Below are 17598 nucleotides of genomic sequence, written 5' to 3'. Positions count from 1 at the left end.
CCAGCCATTTCTGCGGCCCCGCCCCCTCGGCCCTCTGGTTGGTCGAACCTGACGTCAGTCACGTAGGTCCCGCCCCCTCCACTGTTTGACAGTTCTCTCGTGACGTCACCGGTTCCGTCCCAACACGGAAATATGGAGTCGAGAGAGGAGCGGCTGTGTTATGGATTTAAAGCGGTACTCTGAGCTATAAATTTACCCGTGTTTGCTAACTGTCCGCACGGCTGTAGCCGCTATTAACTTTCTGACAGATGGCCACAGTCGCTGGAAATGGAGAGAGAGTTCGACCTCTGCTGTTAGTCGAGTAGCTTCAGCCCCCCCGCCCCTTCCTTCCGTTTGTTTGGAGCCATGAAACCGTGTGTTTTAGGGGTCATGGGGGCTCTGGGACGTCTGCTCCTGTTCCTGCTGCTGCTGTCCTGGGAAGGAATACTCTTTGAGGTAGGAAGACACTCCGGACCTCTACAGCTGTGTGCTTGTTTCTGTTGTCAGGACTGTCTGTGTGTTTCTATTTATGCGCCACAGGGAGACCACAACTGTGTCTATTTAAGGCTCCACCACTAAAGTTGACATGATGCGGTGGGACGTTTAAAATGTTGTCCGTCCAATTTGCCTGGAGAAAGTTAATACTCTGGGTGTGTGTGTGTGTGTGTGTCACCCATATTTACCCACTGGGGGGTGGCAACTAAGTGAGCAGGAGGGTATTGAATGGTACACCCAATCAAACCGGATCAGGGCTCACCCACCTACAAACAACTTCCTGAGTTTGTAAACAAAGTTTGAGGAAAATTCCATCTTTCTCCTCTTAATTCAACTCTCTGTGCTGCAGTGCGGAATGTTTGGGTGGCAGTGGTGTTGTGACTTGTTTACAAACACGATGAAGCCTCTACAGACTAAAATGACCATTTCATTACTTTCATACCACAGAAAATACTTATTAAGTTTTGTTATAATGTTTTTATAAATCTTGGGACTGTGGGAAATTGGGAAAATACCTTTAAACATGTAGCTTTCTTACTTGGGTGAGTCCCTTTTTATGGTTAGGTAATGTATTTGTAATAAGTGATCCTTTATTCCACCAGCTATCCTACAATGTCCTCACCTCCACTTAAAAAAAAACTGATTTGAAGATGCAGTCATTTCCTGGAAACTGGGATCCTGATCCTAGAGGTGTTGAACTTCTACGATGTATCGTGTGGGCGATTCTGCATGGATGCAGTGGCAGAACATAAACTATAATAATGCAGTAATTCAGTTTCTTGATTTTTGGCTGTTCTTTTTAAATGCTGCACTGATTTGATTCCATTTTGATTTTTTATTGAATACACTTTTTGTCGTGTTTGTAATTTTCTAAGTTAAAAATAGTTCATGTTCAAAATAGTTCATTCCTGGCTGCTGGTATTCATGATCATAAAAAGTAACCATTTGCAGTAATGAATAAAAATGGGGCTGTAACATAGTTATAATCAAATTGTGAGGCCACCTAAGATGCACAGCTGTAATTCTAATGTAAAATAACTTTAAAACAAGCTGTTGATTCGTTATATCCACAGAAAGAAAAGTCCGATGTTACGACTGTGCTTGTCACATCACTTTAAATTTCAGTTTTAATTTGTGATATATTTTGACTTAGTGAAATCCACTTTTTCCTGTACTCAAGACAAATATCTTTTCTTTTTATTTCAATTCAGTCTTGTCTCTCACTGAGCTTCATTATTTATTTTATTTTATTTAACCTTTATTTAAGCAGGAGAATCCCGTTGAAATTAAGAACCTCTTTTTCAAGGGAGTCCTGAATTATGTATTCAGGACAGGACATAGATACATCTTTTTATGATAATAAAAGTAAAATATGTAAGACTTTGATGTAAAAAAATTAAGCTCAATAAGATAGCCGATAGTCACAAATTCCAATTTTGTGATGCGCTGCTTCAAAATCTGCAAGTTTTCAAACATGTTCCAGTTCATTTAGTTTCGCAGCATAACATGGTTTACTGAGTCACAGAAGAAGCACCTGGAGGAATTAGTCCACGTCAAGTTTACAAAGTGGTATACTCTGTGGCAAGCACTTTTATTCTTTTTATTTACTGAAATAGGCCAGGATTTATTTGTAACCAGTGGAAATTTGCGCTATGTGGGTTGCAAGTGCTGTTGCATAACATTTTCAGATGAGACAGATAACCTTTCTAACACGTCTGAGTAAGCAAAGTTGAGATCTGATATCAAAACCTTGCACATTTCCTCTCCCAATCTGTCAGCAGTCAGAAGAAAAAATAAGAGCCAAGACTCTCAAACCCAGGTGAAATACAGAGTAACTCTGCAGTGACTCAACACTGCCACCTAGAGAACAACAGTGACACGACATAGGGTTCAAATAAAGCACCTTTAACTTCGTTATGTTGTGTGAATTCTCGCAGATCTTTTCATGGGCTTTATCACTTTAAAACAAAAGAAATAAATATAATTTTCTAATATTACAACTGATGGAGGAATTATATGATGGATTATCGGAGCAAGAAACAGATTTATAACCAGGTGTTGTTTACACAATTCGAGGAATTTTTTCTGGTGGGTTGACAATAAACAAACAATAAATGCAGAGAAAAAGACAAGACAAAAAAGAGTGCATTGTGTCATGAGTGCTACATAAAGTTAACTAAATAAAGCTTTAACATGAACTAACTTGATGCAGATGAGGAGATGCCGAAGTTAGCTATGATGTCGTCTGTGATCTCATGGTTTAATTGTTCCTAAGTAGATTGTGTAACATTCACTAATATTAACCTGGGAGCTACTAAAGAAAATCTGACCCTAGTCCTTGTAGAAGCCTCATGACACACACTCCAACTGTTCCGTATTTGTTTTTCTCCCTATTTATTTAGGGATGGTTTCCTTGTAGATTTTACAGTGGCTTTTGTTATACCATCAAACTGTCCAGCAGCAGAGCTGCAGCTTTGACACCAATGAAATCCCACCGGTGACATGAGACTGATTGGCTTAACACAGTTTATTTATTATGAATGGGTACACTGTACAGGGTCAGAACACTTCAGTTGACCTGTGGTTTTAAGTGACTGTCTCTGGAAGGAAAAGGTTTGTCTGACATTGTGTTTTCAGTAAATTGGACAGGCAGCATATCTCAACCAAACTTTACACCACCATCATCCTTTAATCGTCATCACTGGCAATTCAGACAAGGTTCTACACATTGCAGTTGTGTTCCTTTACAACGCTGAGATAAGTGCTCACACACCCCAGGTACAGTTACAGTGTGAGCAGGGCATGCAGGTAAAGGATATCCGGCTGAAAAAGGAATGCAGTACAAATATTGGAGGAAAAACTCACTGCAGGACTGACACACCCACTTAAATAAGGCTGGACAGAAAGGCAGGAACACACACTCTGCAGTCACGCTGTGCTGAAATCTGAGATATGTGACACGATTGACCTCCTAGTTAAACAGCTGACATAAAACTCTTTCTATGTATCTCCTTCTCCCTCTCCGTCCCCCTCCAGGTTGGGGGCGTTAGATCAGTCACCCTCCCAGAGTCTCTCCTGTTCGTCTCGACCCTGGACGGCAGCCTGCATGCCGTCTCTAAACAGACAGGAGACATCAAGTGGACCCTAAGAGAAGGTTTCAACACACAGACATCATCACTTTTCACTGATGTTTTTATGTTGCTTTCTTGTTATATCTCCTGACACTTTTCTTTAAAACTCTTGCAGACCCCATTATTCAAGTGCCTGTCTACCTCTCAGAGTAAGTAACAAATATACACTTATACAGTCACAACATGGTGTTGTCGACATTCAAGCTCCAAATGTTTGTGTTTTCTTAATTTAGGTTAGACCAAATAGTTTCTGACTTAAATTAAGCTTTATTGAAATAATATTGCTACATATTGACAATCATATGTAACAGCTACACGGCTGTACTGATTAAGAATACTTAAATTAAATTAAATTAAATTAAATTAAATTAAATTAAATTAAATGCAGTATATTACAGAACATTTTTTTTTACAAGGAATTGCTAGTGGGGAACAAAACTCTTTGTTTCATGGCTTTTCTGTATTATGTAACGTAAACTCTATATTTAGTGCAACACTCCATTAATCTGCTACTGCTTTTATTAAAGAAATGATCATTTATTTGACAGCAGTGAAGCCAACCAAGTGCTTTCAGTAGCTTCAGGTCATATCAGACGAGATCTTCCAGCACAAAATGTAATCCAGTTATTTCCGTCTACAAAAGTCATCACTGTATTTCAGGGTAGTGTTAAGATATTTATTTCCTAAATCCTCTCTGTGCTGTTTTACCATTTGCACCGAATATTAATCCATTCACCTTCTAGACTGCATAATCCAGCTCACAGAGGTTAGAGTCAATCCCACTCCACCGCAGGACGCACGCACATGGAAGGAAGTCAGACTACTTGCAGAGAAACCCACACATGCTCAGGGAGAACATGTAGACTTCACACATAATACCTCACCCCTCTCTACAATCATGAAGCTGTTTGGGGAAACAGCAATATTTCTTAAAAAAAACTTAAAATAACCTGGAATTCCAGTTTATTTTATCAGTCTGACATTTAGCTTTGGAAAAGTCTGATCATTCTTGTTGATATTTGTGAAAAAAAGGTTCAAAAAGTGACTTTAAATAAAAGAAAATGGTATGTAATTCATCAGGGTTTACGCTTTTCTCTATACTGATCATCATTGTTTTAATTTTTATTATTTTTTTCTGTAGGCCTGGTTTTCTCCCAGACCCCAATGATGGCAGTTTGTATGTACTTGGAGGAAAACACAAGGAAGGCCTGATGGTGAGACTTGCTGTTTCTGTGAGTGTTTGTGTCCTTGTTTATCTTTTTCCTCTTTAACCTGAGTGTTTTGATGCCTCTGCAGAAACTGCCTTTCACCATACCAGAGCTGGTTCAGTCGGCTCCATGCAGGAGCTCAGACGGCATGCTCTATACAGGTCAGTGTGTGTGTGTGTGTGTGTGTGTGTGTGTGTGAGAGACAAGCAGGGAAATACAGTGCTGTGCAAAAGGTTAATGCAAAATGTAAAGTTGTCAGTGTTGGCAGTTTACTTGATTGAAGAGAAGAGAAATCTAAAATCAGTTTTTTTGGTCTGACATCCTTCACTTTCAACAGATTTCTGACCGTGTTCTCCAACACCCGCTTTAAATGTTTGTACAGTAGTGTGTGTGTTATCGACAATGTCATAAAAATTGGAGCCACACCCCGTCAGTGCCTGTTCTGTGTCTTCGTTCTAATACAGGTAAGAAGCAGGATGTGTGGTTTGTGGTGGATCCTGAAACAGGCGAGAAACAAACCAGTTTAACGACATCCAGCTCCGAATCCATCTGTCCCAACACCCCTCTGCTCTACATCGGACGCACAGGTACTGGACACACAGACAGTCACACACACGTGTGTGTGTCAGGGCGTCAGGCTCATGGGTTTCTGCTGTTTGTTTTCCAGAGTACATGGTCACCATGTTTGACACAAAGACACAGGAACTGCGATGGAACGCCACTTACAATGATTACTCTGCACCTCCTTATGATGAGAAGCAAGACTACAGTACGTCTCTGAAATGAACAAAGACAGGTTACAGTCTGTAAGCTTCGTCATATTTGAATGTGACTTCTCCTCTTAGGTTTTAAAGACTGGCCTATTTTAAAGCTAAAAAAAAAATGCAGTATTAGAAATAACTTATTTTATTAAGAGCTAAAAGAAAAAAAGTTGCTACAAAAAGTAAAGCGATGAAATTGATTTTTTAAAACATCTTTAGTTTGGAGAAATTTAAAATGTGAGAAATTACACTGAATGGGTTGATCTTTGGAATAAATATTCACAAGGAAGAATTTTCAATTCTTTCTTTTTCAAAGGCTCGGTAATGTTTTGCCATTCCTTTCAGTTATACTCCAGCTGAACCTCCATCACCTCAAAATATGTGATTGTGAAATGATTGAATAGTTAGACTTTGATTTTTTTTCAAGTCTGTTGAAAAACATGATTTTTTTTTTGTTTTTAGTTGTAAAGTCAAGAATATGCATTTTTCTGTCACTTATTAAGTTGTTTTCATCCGCAATGGAATATTTTATTATCCAAATTCCAAAAAGAAATCAAATATTTATAAGTTTGCTCACATTTTCAGCATTTTTTTAAAATTGGATTTGTAAAGCATGATCACAGTATAAAGACGTACAGTATATTAAACATGCATCTCATGGCTGTTCATGATGTTGAACTTAGAGTGATGTTCCTAGACTTAACATTTTCAAATGTACAGAGTGTGTAAGATAATTGCATTTGTGGAAATTTAAGAATTTTTTTTTACATCAATGGTGAATACTTTTTTAAAAATTACACACACACTGTTTATTGTCAGGAACTCTGATCACCCGGAGAAAGCTCATGCATGTCCAGGTCTAACATGCAAATGAGATGTGTGTGTTTTGAAGTGCGGATCTAACCTGCTATCCCTTCTTTGTCTTCAGAGATGGCGCACCTGGTTTCGAGTGGTGATGGTCTTGTTGTGACTGTGGACAGAGAGTCAGGTAGGGGGAGGTGTGTGGTTCTTACTATGTGTGCCTCTTCCAGTAACGTCACACATGGGAGCGGTTCATCAGTTTCTTTAGCTTGTGTCATTTTCTTTTTTTCCAGGCGATGTCCTGTGGAGTCAAAACTACGGCTCGCCCGTCATCGGCGTCTACCTGTACTCGGGGGACTCGCTGAGACACGCCCCTCACCTGTCCCTCGCCATGGAAACGCTGCGCTTTCTCACCTTCTCGGCCGCCAGCAACCAGGCAGACGCACACTCCACTCTGAAGTGGAGCTACCAGTTTGTGAAGGAGCAAGCCAGCGCGCAAGCACAGCTCGTGTAAGAGAAAGCATAATCTCACGCTCCTGTTTGCACACAGACCAGCAGAAGCTCGCTGTGTTCAGTGCAGAAATAATCTCCCTCTGTCTGGGTTCCATAGTGTGAGTGATTTATAAAGGCTGTAACTGGAGCGCTCTCTCACAGGAAACACAGAGCTTTGCTTGAGCAGGTTCCCAGCCCGCTGTTGTATACGCCTTTTTTTTTTTTTTTTTTGCCTTCTTTCTGGAGCGTGCTTCAAATTTATGTGATAATTGATGACAAGGTGTCCTCATAAATGAAATTAACATACAAGGCATATGCCAAGAAGTGCTGACTCTCTCTCCCTGTCAGGTTGGCTGAAAGTTATATGACCAGAATTTACATTCCACTTTGTAAGGGGGCGAAAAATGAGCTGTGGGGTCGTTTCCAGGCACTGAAACTTGTAAAAGAGGCAAGACAGGAAACGGGAGAGAAATGGATACAATACAAGTCCCCAAACTCCTGAAAGTGGGGCTGATGCGGCTTATGGTCATACTTAGCCTTAAAAGCCACGGGAAACATTTTTATTTTTATGCCTCTTTTCAGCTGCAGCTAAAAGCTTTGTGTTTTTGGGTTGTTTATCTGTGCAGAGCACTGAATGCTGTGAAGGGATTTCTTACAGTCAGGCACTTCATTTTACGTTTCATTGGCCAAACATCAACATGACCTTATGTGCATCGTATCAATTCTTTTTTGGATACAGTATCTTAGGAAAGAATATAGTGTGCAAGCATTATTACATTTCTGAGCTGTTTCTGGACATGTCTGTTAACTGGGCGGTAGCTCTGTTTTCAAGTTGTTTATTTGACTTTATTTGTGCACTGGTATATTCTAGAGTTGTGTGTCTTTTCTCTATTTTAAAAGCTAAAATTACGTAAAATTAGATGTTGAAAACTTCACATAAACAGGAATAAAGTCATTTACTCCCGAAAATAAGAACAATACCCATAGAAGTAGCAGCAAACTCCATTTATTTGATATTTCCATTACATTTGATAGAAATAGCCACATTACTGTAATGAAGTAGTTGTTTGGGTACTTTGATGTATATTTTTGTAATTACTAAATGCAAATTATAAAATCCGTTACTTTTACAATCAAGTAATAATTAAACACATCCACAATTTGAATGAACATTGTACACCTTTGATCTGCATGTTTGAAAGCAATTATTGTGTGTTTTAACAGAGGAAATTAATGATTTATACTGTAATTTGTTTGCCGCGGTGGGCTTTTTATTTACTGGTTTGTTTTTGGGAGAAATGTGCTTTAAAGGCTGATTTATAACCCAGATAAACTGGGGAAAAAAATAAAAATCTCCCAAAAAGTGTTTTCTATGCTAATTTTACAACAAAATTGTCAATTTCTGTAATCGTAAGCCACTGTATTTAAATTCATACAGTGATATTTGGATTTTACTTTCATGGTTATTATTGAAAGCCACTGTGGAATTTAATAATCATCATAAAACCAGAGTAACCACTCCTTTGGAATACAAAGAAATGATCACAGCTATAAAGAAAAGTAAAAAACACATTAAATGTATAACTTGTCTCAGGAAATAACCGACCTTTGTTTCCTTTAGGCCCACTCTCTATGTGGGAAAGTTAGACTCTCACCTTTATGCTTCGACTTCTCTTGTTCACCACGGGGTCTCATTAGTGGTGAGTTGAAATAAATTCCCTTCCCATCAGATATACATCAACACATAGTTCACCCAAACACAAACATCTCCATCAACACTCCTCCCTGATTTATCAGCACGTCGGTGGACTTTATTTAGTTGATCCTTCTCTGATTGGTTGGTGCTTTCTGTTGCTCCGCCAGCCTCGCGGCCTGACCCTGGCACGGATTGAAGGTCCGATGACGGCGGGAGTGACGGTCAGAGAACGAGGGGAGTGTGAGATCACTCCATCCACTGACGTGCGCTATCCTGCAGGGAGCACGAACAGCCGGAAGAACCACTGGCTGCTGATAGGTAAACACCAACACACACACACACACACACACACACACACACACACACACACACACACACACACACACACACACACACACACACAACTCAATTCATATGTTTAACTCAGTGATGTCCTGAATATTACCAATAATTTAATAGTAAATGCTAATTGAAACCGTGTTCAAGGTGTGTCAAATAATTATTAAAATCAGTCAAAAACAGAGATGTTTTTCAAGTCCTAGAAAAAAGTAAAGGTCTGTCATTTAATGTTAAAAGAGACAAAATCGATCAAGCCAAAAGCCAACTTGACTTTTTTCTAAGTTGTGATTTACAAGCTAATCTGAATGAACCATTATATTGTGGATATATATTCTGATCCTGTCACTTCCGTCAGGAGCTGGCGTGCGTATCACTCTCAACAATAACTACTGAACCATTTATCTCTACAAAATGTCAGAAAGCAGAGAAATAGAGCTTATCATGATATTTCCCAATATTTCTGTAATGCGACTGATCACTGACAAAATTGAAGAGTAGTTTAACACATTTACAGCTCAGTGGTTAAATATCTGTTACTTGCTGACAACACTGACTGCAGCACTGTGCTATTGCCAAGAGCTTCAGCAATTGTTGTATTAAATAATCCTTCATTGAGTAACTCAGTTCTTCATCCTGTGATGCAAACTTGGAATGCAAGACAAGATACGCTGGATCAGGTTGTATAATTCACTGATTTTACTAGACATGCTAGCAGCACATCACAAAACTGTCTTTTAAATCACATTTGGAGTGTTGTCTTTTTCTAATTCTGCTTTATTCGTGAGCTTGTATTGATTTGAGAGTAAGCAGAAATATTATTTATCTGAGAAAATCTTTCATTTTTCAAACTTTATCGCCATTCTGTTTCTTTTTATAGAGGCAAAAAACTGGCTTACAACAAAGAGGGGGATCCCTGGAAATATAAATTATGTTTGATTAATGTAACAGACTGAAGAGAGAGCCAGCCCTCACATTGACCCTTGTGTAAGGAAAGTGTGACGTGTGTGTGTGTGTGCTTCTGTGCTGCAGGTCACCATGAGCTGCCTCCAGTGGCTCACACCACCATGCTGAGGGACTTTCCAGCCCCCCTGCAGCACTCTGGTGAGGCCGTCATCCCCCCTCGGTCGCCTGCCTCCTCTCCATCCCCGGTCCCTCCTGCCTACCACTACCATCAGCGCAGTGTGAGTAACACACTACCCCAGTGTCGCTGCTGCAGTCTGCACCGGAGTCTGTACCTCCACCGAATGAAGCCGGGTGTTTGTCCTTTCCTGTCATTGCGCTGCCATCCGTGTCCAAGACCAAAGATTTTTACTTCATAAATTGCTTTTTGTAGTACATTATGAGAAACTGACCACAAATCCTTCTGATGTATCTGCGTTTTAATTTGTTATCTCATCATTCAGTTTCAGAGGGTTCCTGGGAGCCAGGTAGACGGCAGTACTTACAGAGGAGGGGCTGATGGGAAGACGCTGGATCAGACCCACACACCGACCACACAGCTGCCTGTGTTTATGAGTCAGGACCGCCTGACTCTGACCGTCCTGACTCTGGTGATGGGAGGACTCCTCGTCTTCGCACTGACGTATCCCATTGTGAGTTCAGAAGGCTTCGTGTCTGTAAAGCTGAAACAAAGCTACAGCGAGAAACAGCCACAGGTCCATGTCCAAAAGTAGAGATAAACCAGTAAACCATATGACCAATTTATCCAACACACACTCTTTTTATTTGTGAGAAAAAGCAAGAGGGAAGAAACTCCGCTCTGCAAAGGGACGACATGCGTATTACGCTCGAAAGTCCCCGGCCTGAATTTGAACCCAGTTCTTCTTACTGTGAGGTAACAGTGAGTCTGCAATTGAAAAAGTTTTCAGAGTGTGGCCATCATGGGGTTTTTTTAGAGCTCTGTCCAACAGTTTCATTTATTAATATCCTCAATAGGCCGAGGTGGAGTCCATGTGAGGACATGAACTCGGCATTGTGTGTGTTTTTTCCTTTTAACTTGTCCCCCGATATGCCCTTAGAAAAATGTGCTGCCATTTTTAACCAAACAGTTGTGTGAGAAAACTTTAAGTGCGGCAATTTCTTTTTTTCTGATCTCAGCAGGGCGTCCCACTTTCACGCTGTTGGTTTCAAGCACCTGCCGTCATGTGCTTCACACTGACCTATCTGATATTACATCAAATAAAAAGAAATTTCAAAGTGTTTCCACTGAGTGTTAAAAGAAAAAAAAAAACTGGGACAGTCAAATCAGGCGCATCAGTTTTTTTCTATATTTTAGCACCAAGATTGCAACATAGAATCATTGGAAAAAGCCAAACATCGATTACTTTCGCACTGAATGTTCGTTCACGTGATTTTTTTCCATCATCCTGCAGCATAAAAATACATTTTCACTGAGATCAAGAGAACGTCTGCAACAGGTTTCACTAAAAAAAGAAGAAGAAAATAAACCTCACCAGTTATGAAAACAATCTTTCTTTTAGATTAAAGTGTTGTGGGCATGAGGCTTGGTCTTGGTGTTTATGAGCGATTTCCCTGAGTTGATCAAATCACTGCAGCATCAAACAGAAGCAGAATACCGTTCGTCCACAGCAGCAGTACATCATTAAGTGGTCGGCGCATAATTAGAAGAAACGACGTGTCTCACCAGCCTACGTGACAGGGTCGATGTACCCACACTATAATGAGATAAAACTGAAGTTCAGTACATTCCCACCATGGTAATTTTGCAGCCCGAAGGACAAGTGAGAACGTTTCCTCAAGAGCTGGTGTTGACACTTGTTGGTGGAGCGATGCGTAGAAAGAGTCCAAGGTGAAGGCCAGCAGGTTCCTGATGATAAACTTCATAAAGATGTGCCCTCTTCAGTGGCTGCTGTTTATTCTGAGCTGTTAAAAGGTTTTTATTTTTGTGGATTTTCTGCCAGATGCAGTTTCCGATGCGTGAGTCATTTATCATTTCACCATGTTACACACACAACCAACACAGGGTCAGTCCCCTGTAGGCAGCTGTAAATATATTGAATTCACAGCTAGGGTTCATCTTTAGATAAATGCTGCAGTGCAAATACTCAGCAATGAATGAATTCAATTCATTAATCTTTTGCAAGGGTTTGAAGTGATTTACAGATTGATTTAAAAACTTTTTCAGTGCTGTTTTTCAGTGCAGATGTCTTTCTTTCACCAAATGAAGCTCATAACACTCATCTAGCACGAAGCAGCTTCCAAAAAATTCTAATACATACATTTATAAACTATTCTAATGGTGAATAAATCCCCATAAAACAGTAATTGTCCCCTCTTCTATATTTCTTGCATTTTTAAAAGCATTCATGGTTTTCACAACATATTGCAGCTTTGAAACGGCACTGAAACACAGTGTGTGTGTGTGTGTGTGTGTGTGTGTGTGTGTGTGTGTGTTTGCGCAGCATGCAGCCCAGAGCCTGAGAGCTCAGAGACAGCTGGAGGAAGCGTTCGAGTCTCGCCTCCAGCGCATGCAGACGAACATGCAGACCACCGCACAGGACGGCGCCCCGACAGAGACTCCGCTCCCCTCGGAAGTGAGCGCCTCTACCGACACAAACGTCTCGACTGGTACGTAGCCTCTTCGAGAAACGGGAGAAGTAAGACGTGCCAGCTTCACATTCACTGTACATTTTCCTCCATGTGGATTCAGACTCCCTGCCTGTGGGCGCCGACCCTCCTCCTGCTCCGCACAGTCACAGCAGCGTCTTCTCAGATGTTGATAAAAATGGCACAACTGGGCACAAACCCCCAATAGGTAAGTCTATTGCAAAGCTTATTCATATAATCTGTGGCTCAGTGGGTGAAGCAGCAGGTCTTTGTGTTACGTCCACCATCTTGCTCTGTCCGTTTGTCTAAGCATCATTGGAACCCTAAATCTTTACTGTTGAAACTGTGAAAAGAAAGAAATTGAATGTTTTACTAGCAGAGCACACAATACTTAAATTCTGATTTCAGAAAAAGAAAAACAGTCGCCATCCATCACTAGGATGAGGTTGTTTTAGTATTCCTGTGTGATTTGTGCTTTCTGTGTCTTTCAGAGGGAAGCAATGAAGAGGTGCAGGTTGGGAAAATCTCCTTCACCTCCTCTGAAGTGCTTGGACACGGCACAGCGGGAACCTTTGTCTTTCGGTACAGTACATTGTCTTTATGAAGATGGCTTTGATTGTAGTTAAAAACAGTGATTTGTTTGTGTATTTCACATTTTTTAATGCATTTTTTTTTCTGAAAGCATGTTAGAAACCATCTTTCCTTACATCCACGGAACCCTGCACTTACTGTACCTGCAGGATGTGCATTTTTCTGCTCCAAAGCACAAAGACATTGCTCAAAGTTTTTATTTGTCACAGCCATAACACAGAAAACAGGCAAACGATGATTACACACTCATAAAAACCAGAGAGGAGAGATTACCCAGAAAAACACTACCTACACTTAACAGATGCTGGAGCTGCTCTAGATAATTGCACGCTGCTATTTTGAGTGTGTAACAAAGGTGTAGACCACAGCTGCCGGCTGACTGAACAAGGATAGAGCCCAGTCCACAGGAGCGTTTAACCTGCAGCTGGAAAGCTCCACGGTCGGTCACTCCGCTAATCAGGGGGGCTCGTCCACAGCCCCGTACGCAGCTCCACCCCAGCAGGTCCACCACAGACAGTGAGGCGCACCCAGGGGCGCAAACAGAGAGGGAGGGAGGGGGTCGAAGCACGAAATCTACTACACAAACACCCGCTGTCTCTGGGTCATTACAGCTGGAAGAGCTGCTTCTGGATAGAAGCCCAATGTCACGTCTTAGAAGCCGAGGCACCAGTGAACACATTATCACCGAAGATGTTTTTTTTTTTCTGTGGAAAACAGCCGTGCTTTAAAATGCATGGCATGTTCTGTTATCATTATGAATAAATACCGCTGAGAGGAAACGCTGTTACAATGCAAACTGTAACCATTTAGCGTCCCTCGGCGATTATCCAGATTGTGAATAATTTATACATTTAGTATAATTATACGTTTTAAGTTGCAAAAACATGGATAATTGTTGCGCATCAATGTAAATATAGATGAGGTTTTAATTTCATATGTCCATTCAATGGTGAATCATCATACAGCATTGCAATTTGACCATTGTCAACAGCATCATTTCAGCCCTGTGGTTGTCTCACTGTGAATTATCAGTGTTACCTTATCATGGTGTAAACAATAGATGCTTTTTCTACAGGTGAAATTCAAATGTAACTTTGACAATATGCTTTCAAACAGTCTAAATTACCATACAATACATATCTTTTGAGTTGTAGTCAACAAATGCTCTCGGCTGTGTGTTTTTTCTGAGATGGGGCGTCTTGTTCACAGCCACATTTGTGTATATTTTATTATGTTTGTATGCTTCTGGGACTCCAGGGGTAAGTTTGATGGGCGCCAAGTAGCCGTGAAGCGAATTCTGCCGGAGTGCTTTGAGGTCGCGGAGCGAGAGGTGCAGCTTCTCCGAGAGTCGGACACGCACCCCAACGTGATCCGATACTTCTGCACAGAGAGAGACCGCCTCTTCACCTACATCGCCATCGAGCTGTGCACCGCAACCCTGCAGCAGGTGAACGCCGCAGTGCTTTGGTGGTGGACATTGGCTTCAGCGTCTCAGCCTTGACTTTAATTCAAATCGGCATCTCACGGTGCTCATTTAAATCACTTTTCTGTATTTTTTTGTTTTTACAGTATGTGGAGGATCCTTCTTGCTTTCCTGAGCTGAGTCCTATAACTCTGCTGGAACAGACCATATGTGGTCTCTCACACCTCCACTCACTCAATATCGGTGAGACATGCAAAAACAGTCATGCAGCTAAAAAAAAAAGCGTAATTCTTCCTCCTTCATTGTTTCATCTGTTCTCCTTCCAGTCCATCGTGACCTGAAGCCCAGAAACATCCTTCTCTCTGGTCCCAGTGCACTGGGTCGGGTCCGAGCGCTCATCTCCGACTTTGGACTGTGTAAAAAGATCCCAGAAGGTCGCTGCAGCTTCTCTCTGCGCTCTGGGATTCCAGGAACTGAAGGGTGGATCGCTCCCGAAGTACTGCGAGACACACCCGGGAATAAACCGGTAGGACCGCAGAGGGACTCGGGCCGTCTGCGATAGTCCCTATATCGGATGGTTTCCTTCAGGGAAAGAAGATCAGGCTTATGATGACAGGAAATAAAGCAATTGAAGAAGTTTTTTCCTTTGTAAAAAGAAAGCAACCCTTAAAAAAAGAAACAATTTTCTCTCAAGTTAATGATTGACGACTGCTCGATATAAAAACTTATGAATTTCTTTGATGTTCGCTCCATTTTAAAGAAATTGACTTTCTCTTTTCCATCTTCCTCTGATTAATGATCAGAAGTAGTTTTCCACTGTTTGATGACTTCCATCCATCCATCCAAGTTTTCTGACCAGATCACAGAGTTAAAAGTGGCGATGACGACCCAGATTCTTCTGTAGATAAGCTGTTTTTGAATTAATGTTTGAAGTGGAGATGTTTCTCCTCTCCTTCCAGACAGCAGCGGTCGACGTCTTCTCAGCAGGCTGTGTGTTTTACTACGTGGTCAGTAGGGGGCAGCACCCCTTTGGAGACGCGCTGAGACGGCAGGTCAACATCCTGTCAGGAGAGTATTCGCTCTCTCACTTCATGGAGGACATACATGGTGAGACCTCGTTCAACCACACCTCCAGTCCTCACACTTCACCTCTGTCACAGCAAGATGCAATCTGGGACCAATTTCATAACCCTGCACAAGTCAGACTGTGTTTGTGTGACTGTCTCATCAGATGATGTGATAGCTCAGGATCTGATCGAGCAAATGATCAGTGCGGAGGCCGAGTCACGCCCCTCCACCGCCTGCATTCTCAAACACCCTTTCTTCTGGAGTCCTGAGAAGCAGCTGCTCTTCTTCCAGGTGTGTGTTCGCCCCCCTTCACCTTTTATATCTGCCAATCTCTAAAGAAAAGTCCAAAATCAGTGTCAATTTTCCCTCTGTTTAGCCAAACACGCCCTTCTAAACTCTATAAACTGTACTTTTGTTGACGCGCGTTTGAAGGATGTGAGTGACCGGATAGAGAAGGAGCCGGCGGACAGTCCGATTGTCGTCAAGCTGGAGACTGCAGGGAGAGCGGTGGTGCGAACCAACTGGAGGATGCACATCTCGGTGCCTTTACAGACCGGTACAGACACGAGCAAACAGGCACATTTTACACCCGAGAAGAGTAACAGCGGCGGTTAATTGTGTTTTTTATTTCCCATGTGCTCCCCAGACTTGAGGCGGTTCAGGACCTATAAGGGAAACTCAGTTCGAGATCTCTTGAGGGCGATGAGGAATAAGGTTTGCCTGCCTTTGTTTTCTTTTTCCATGGATTCTGTTAGATCACCACACAAAATAAAATCATTCCCACATCCTCACTCTGTGCGCGACCCCTTTTCCATTGACACAGAAGCACCACTACCACGAGCTGCCCCCCGAGGTTCAGGAGACCCTGGGCGAGCTGCCCGAAGGCTTCGTCGGCTACTTCACCTCACGGTTTCCACGGCTGCTGATGCACACGCACTCCGCCCTGCTCATCTGCGCTCACGAGAGACTGTTTCACCCCTACTTCCTGCCCCCCAACGCCAAGTAGCTTCCACATGACGCCACACTGACCAGACCAGAGGGAAATCATCCCAGACAGTAGCCATTTATTGCTTTCGTAAAGCTCATACTGTTGCGTGTGTGATATTTTTTTTTTAATATAAATTTATAAATGAATTTTTATCGAATGTAATTTTTCTCTCTTCTTCAAAAGATGCACATATTTGGATAGAAAATGTTTTAAATTATATTGTAAGAAACAATATATTTCCATGATCTTCCGAGTGATACTTTAAGAATCAACAAAAATTAAATAGAAATGCAAATTATTGTGAAAATACTCATGAAAAAAAACATTTTTGTAACAAACTTAAAAAAAAAAAAATCAATTATTGGTTTCAAATTTGTCTGAAACATAGAAAGCTTCTTGTATTTTAACCCTGAAAAACGTAAGTTCTCCAAAGTTTTACCATGAAACAAGGCATTCAGCAGTAAACATAAAATGATTTTACACATCAGATTAAATAAGAGAACTTCAGATACAGGAACATATAAGCCATTTTTACACACTCCAAACACAACTCAAACAACAACCAAATAAATTAACGAACATCTAAATCCATGTAGCATCGTTCAGTCGGCAGATTTCAGCTTTTAACCCGGTACCGGGTTTCCATTTGAACCCTTTTCCTCAGTTGCACTGACTTTAGAGCACCAGTTTGTTACGTGAGTGTCGCTCTCGACTGGTTTCACCAAAAGGTAAATCGTGTGTTGCTGCTGGTGTGATTTTAATATTTCAATAAACGTAAAGCTGATAGCTGCACAGTTTACAGCCAGTGTAAGGATGCAGAAATCGCTGTTGAATTCCCATCATCAGTGGAAGTTACTGACGTGCGTGCACAGTTTTGTATTGTTTACCTGTTTTTAGCCGAACCGCTTCACTGGATCAGCACTCCTGAATGTTAGCTTAGAAAGAATAAATGTCACACCTCTCCCTGTGACTCCTGGATGAAGGTGTGTTTATAGTTCTGCAGCAGAGTGAATGATGAAAAATCTAACTTTTGTACATTTTATCTTTTTTTTTTTGGAA

General features: G+C 41.3%; 1 protein-coding gene across 1 annotated transcript; it reads left to right on the top strand.

The window, feature by feature from the left end:
* Nucleotides 1-112: 112 nt before the first annotated feature.
* Nucleotides 113-16913, top strand: ern2 (endoplasmic reticulum to nucleus signaling 2). Its single transcript, XM_030093785.1, has 24 exons — nucleotides 113-435; nucleotides 3511-3628; nucleotides 3721-3754; nucleotides 4747-4819; nucleotides 4902-4974; nucleotides 5278-5400; nucleotides 5481-5582; nucleotides 6503-6562; nucleotides 6669-6885; nucleotides 8489-8567; nucleotides 8731-8881; nucleotides 9932-10083; nucleotides 10306-10494; nucleotides 12325-12490; nucleotides 12573-12677; nucleotides 12961-13051; nucleotides 14318-14507; nucleotides 14630-14726; nucleotides 14810-15009; nucleotides 15443-15590; nucleotides 15715-15842; nucleotides 15984-16107; nucleotides 16198-16265; nucleotides 16375-16913. Exons 1-24 carry the CDS (start codon nucleotides 346-348, stop codon nucleotides 16555-16557), a joined length of 2961 nt encoding a protein of 986 aa, XP_029949645.1. The 5' UTR covers nucleotides 113-345; the 3' UTR covers nucleotides 16558-16913.
* The last annotated feature ends 685 nt before the right edge of the window (nucleotides 16914-17598 follow it).

The sequence above is a fragment of the Salarias fasciatus genome, chromosome 6 (genome assembly GCF_902148845.1).
Source record: "Salarias fasciatus chromosome 6, fSalaFa1.1, whole genome shotgun sequence".
In the NCBI taxonomy this organism is placed as follows: domain Eukaryota; kingdom Metazoa; phylum Chordata; class Actinopteri; order Blenniiformes; family Blenniidae; genus Salarias; species Salarias fasciatus.
The sequence above is the reverse complement of the archived record's forward strand: the minus strand, read 5'-3'. Positions and strand labels throughout refer to the sequence as shown.

Bases quoted from the DNA above. Each gene is read 5' to 3' on its own strand.
- ern2 (XM_030093785.1), top strand. From the start codon at position 346: ATGAAACCGTGTGTTTTAGGGGTCATGGGGGCTCTGGGACGTCTGCTC. The intron at 14,508-14,629 runs GTGAACGCCGCA...TTGTTTTTACAG, and splicing joins GCACCGCAACCCTGCAGCAG to TATGTGGAGGATCCTTCTTG. The intron at 16,266-16,374 runs GTTTGCCTGCCT...CCATTGACACAG, and splicing joins TGAGGGCGATGAGGAATAAG to AAGCACCACTACCACGAGCT.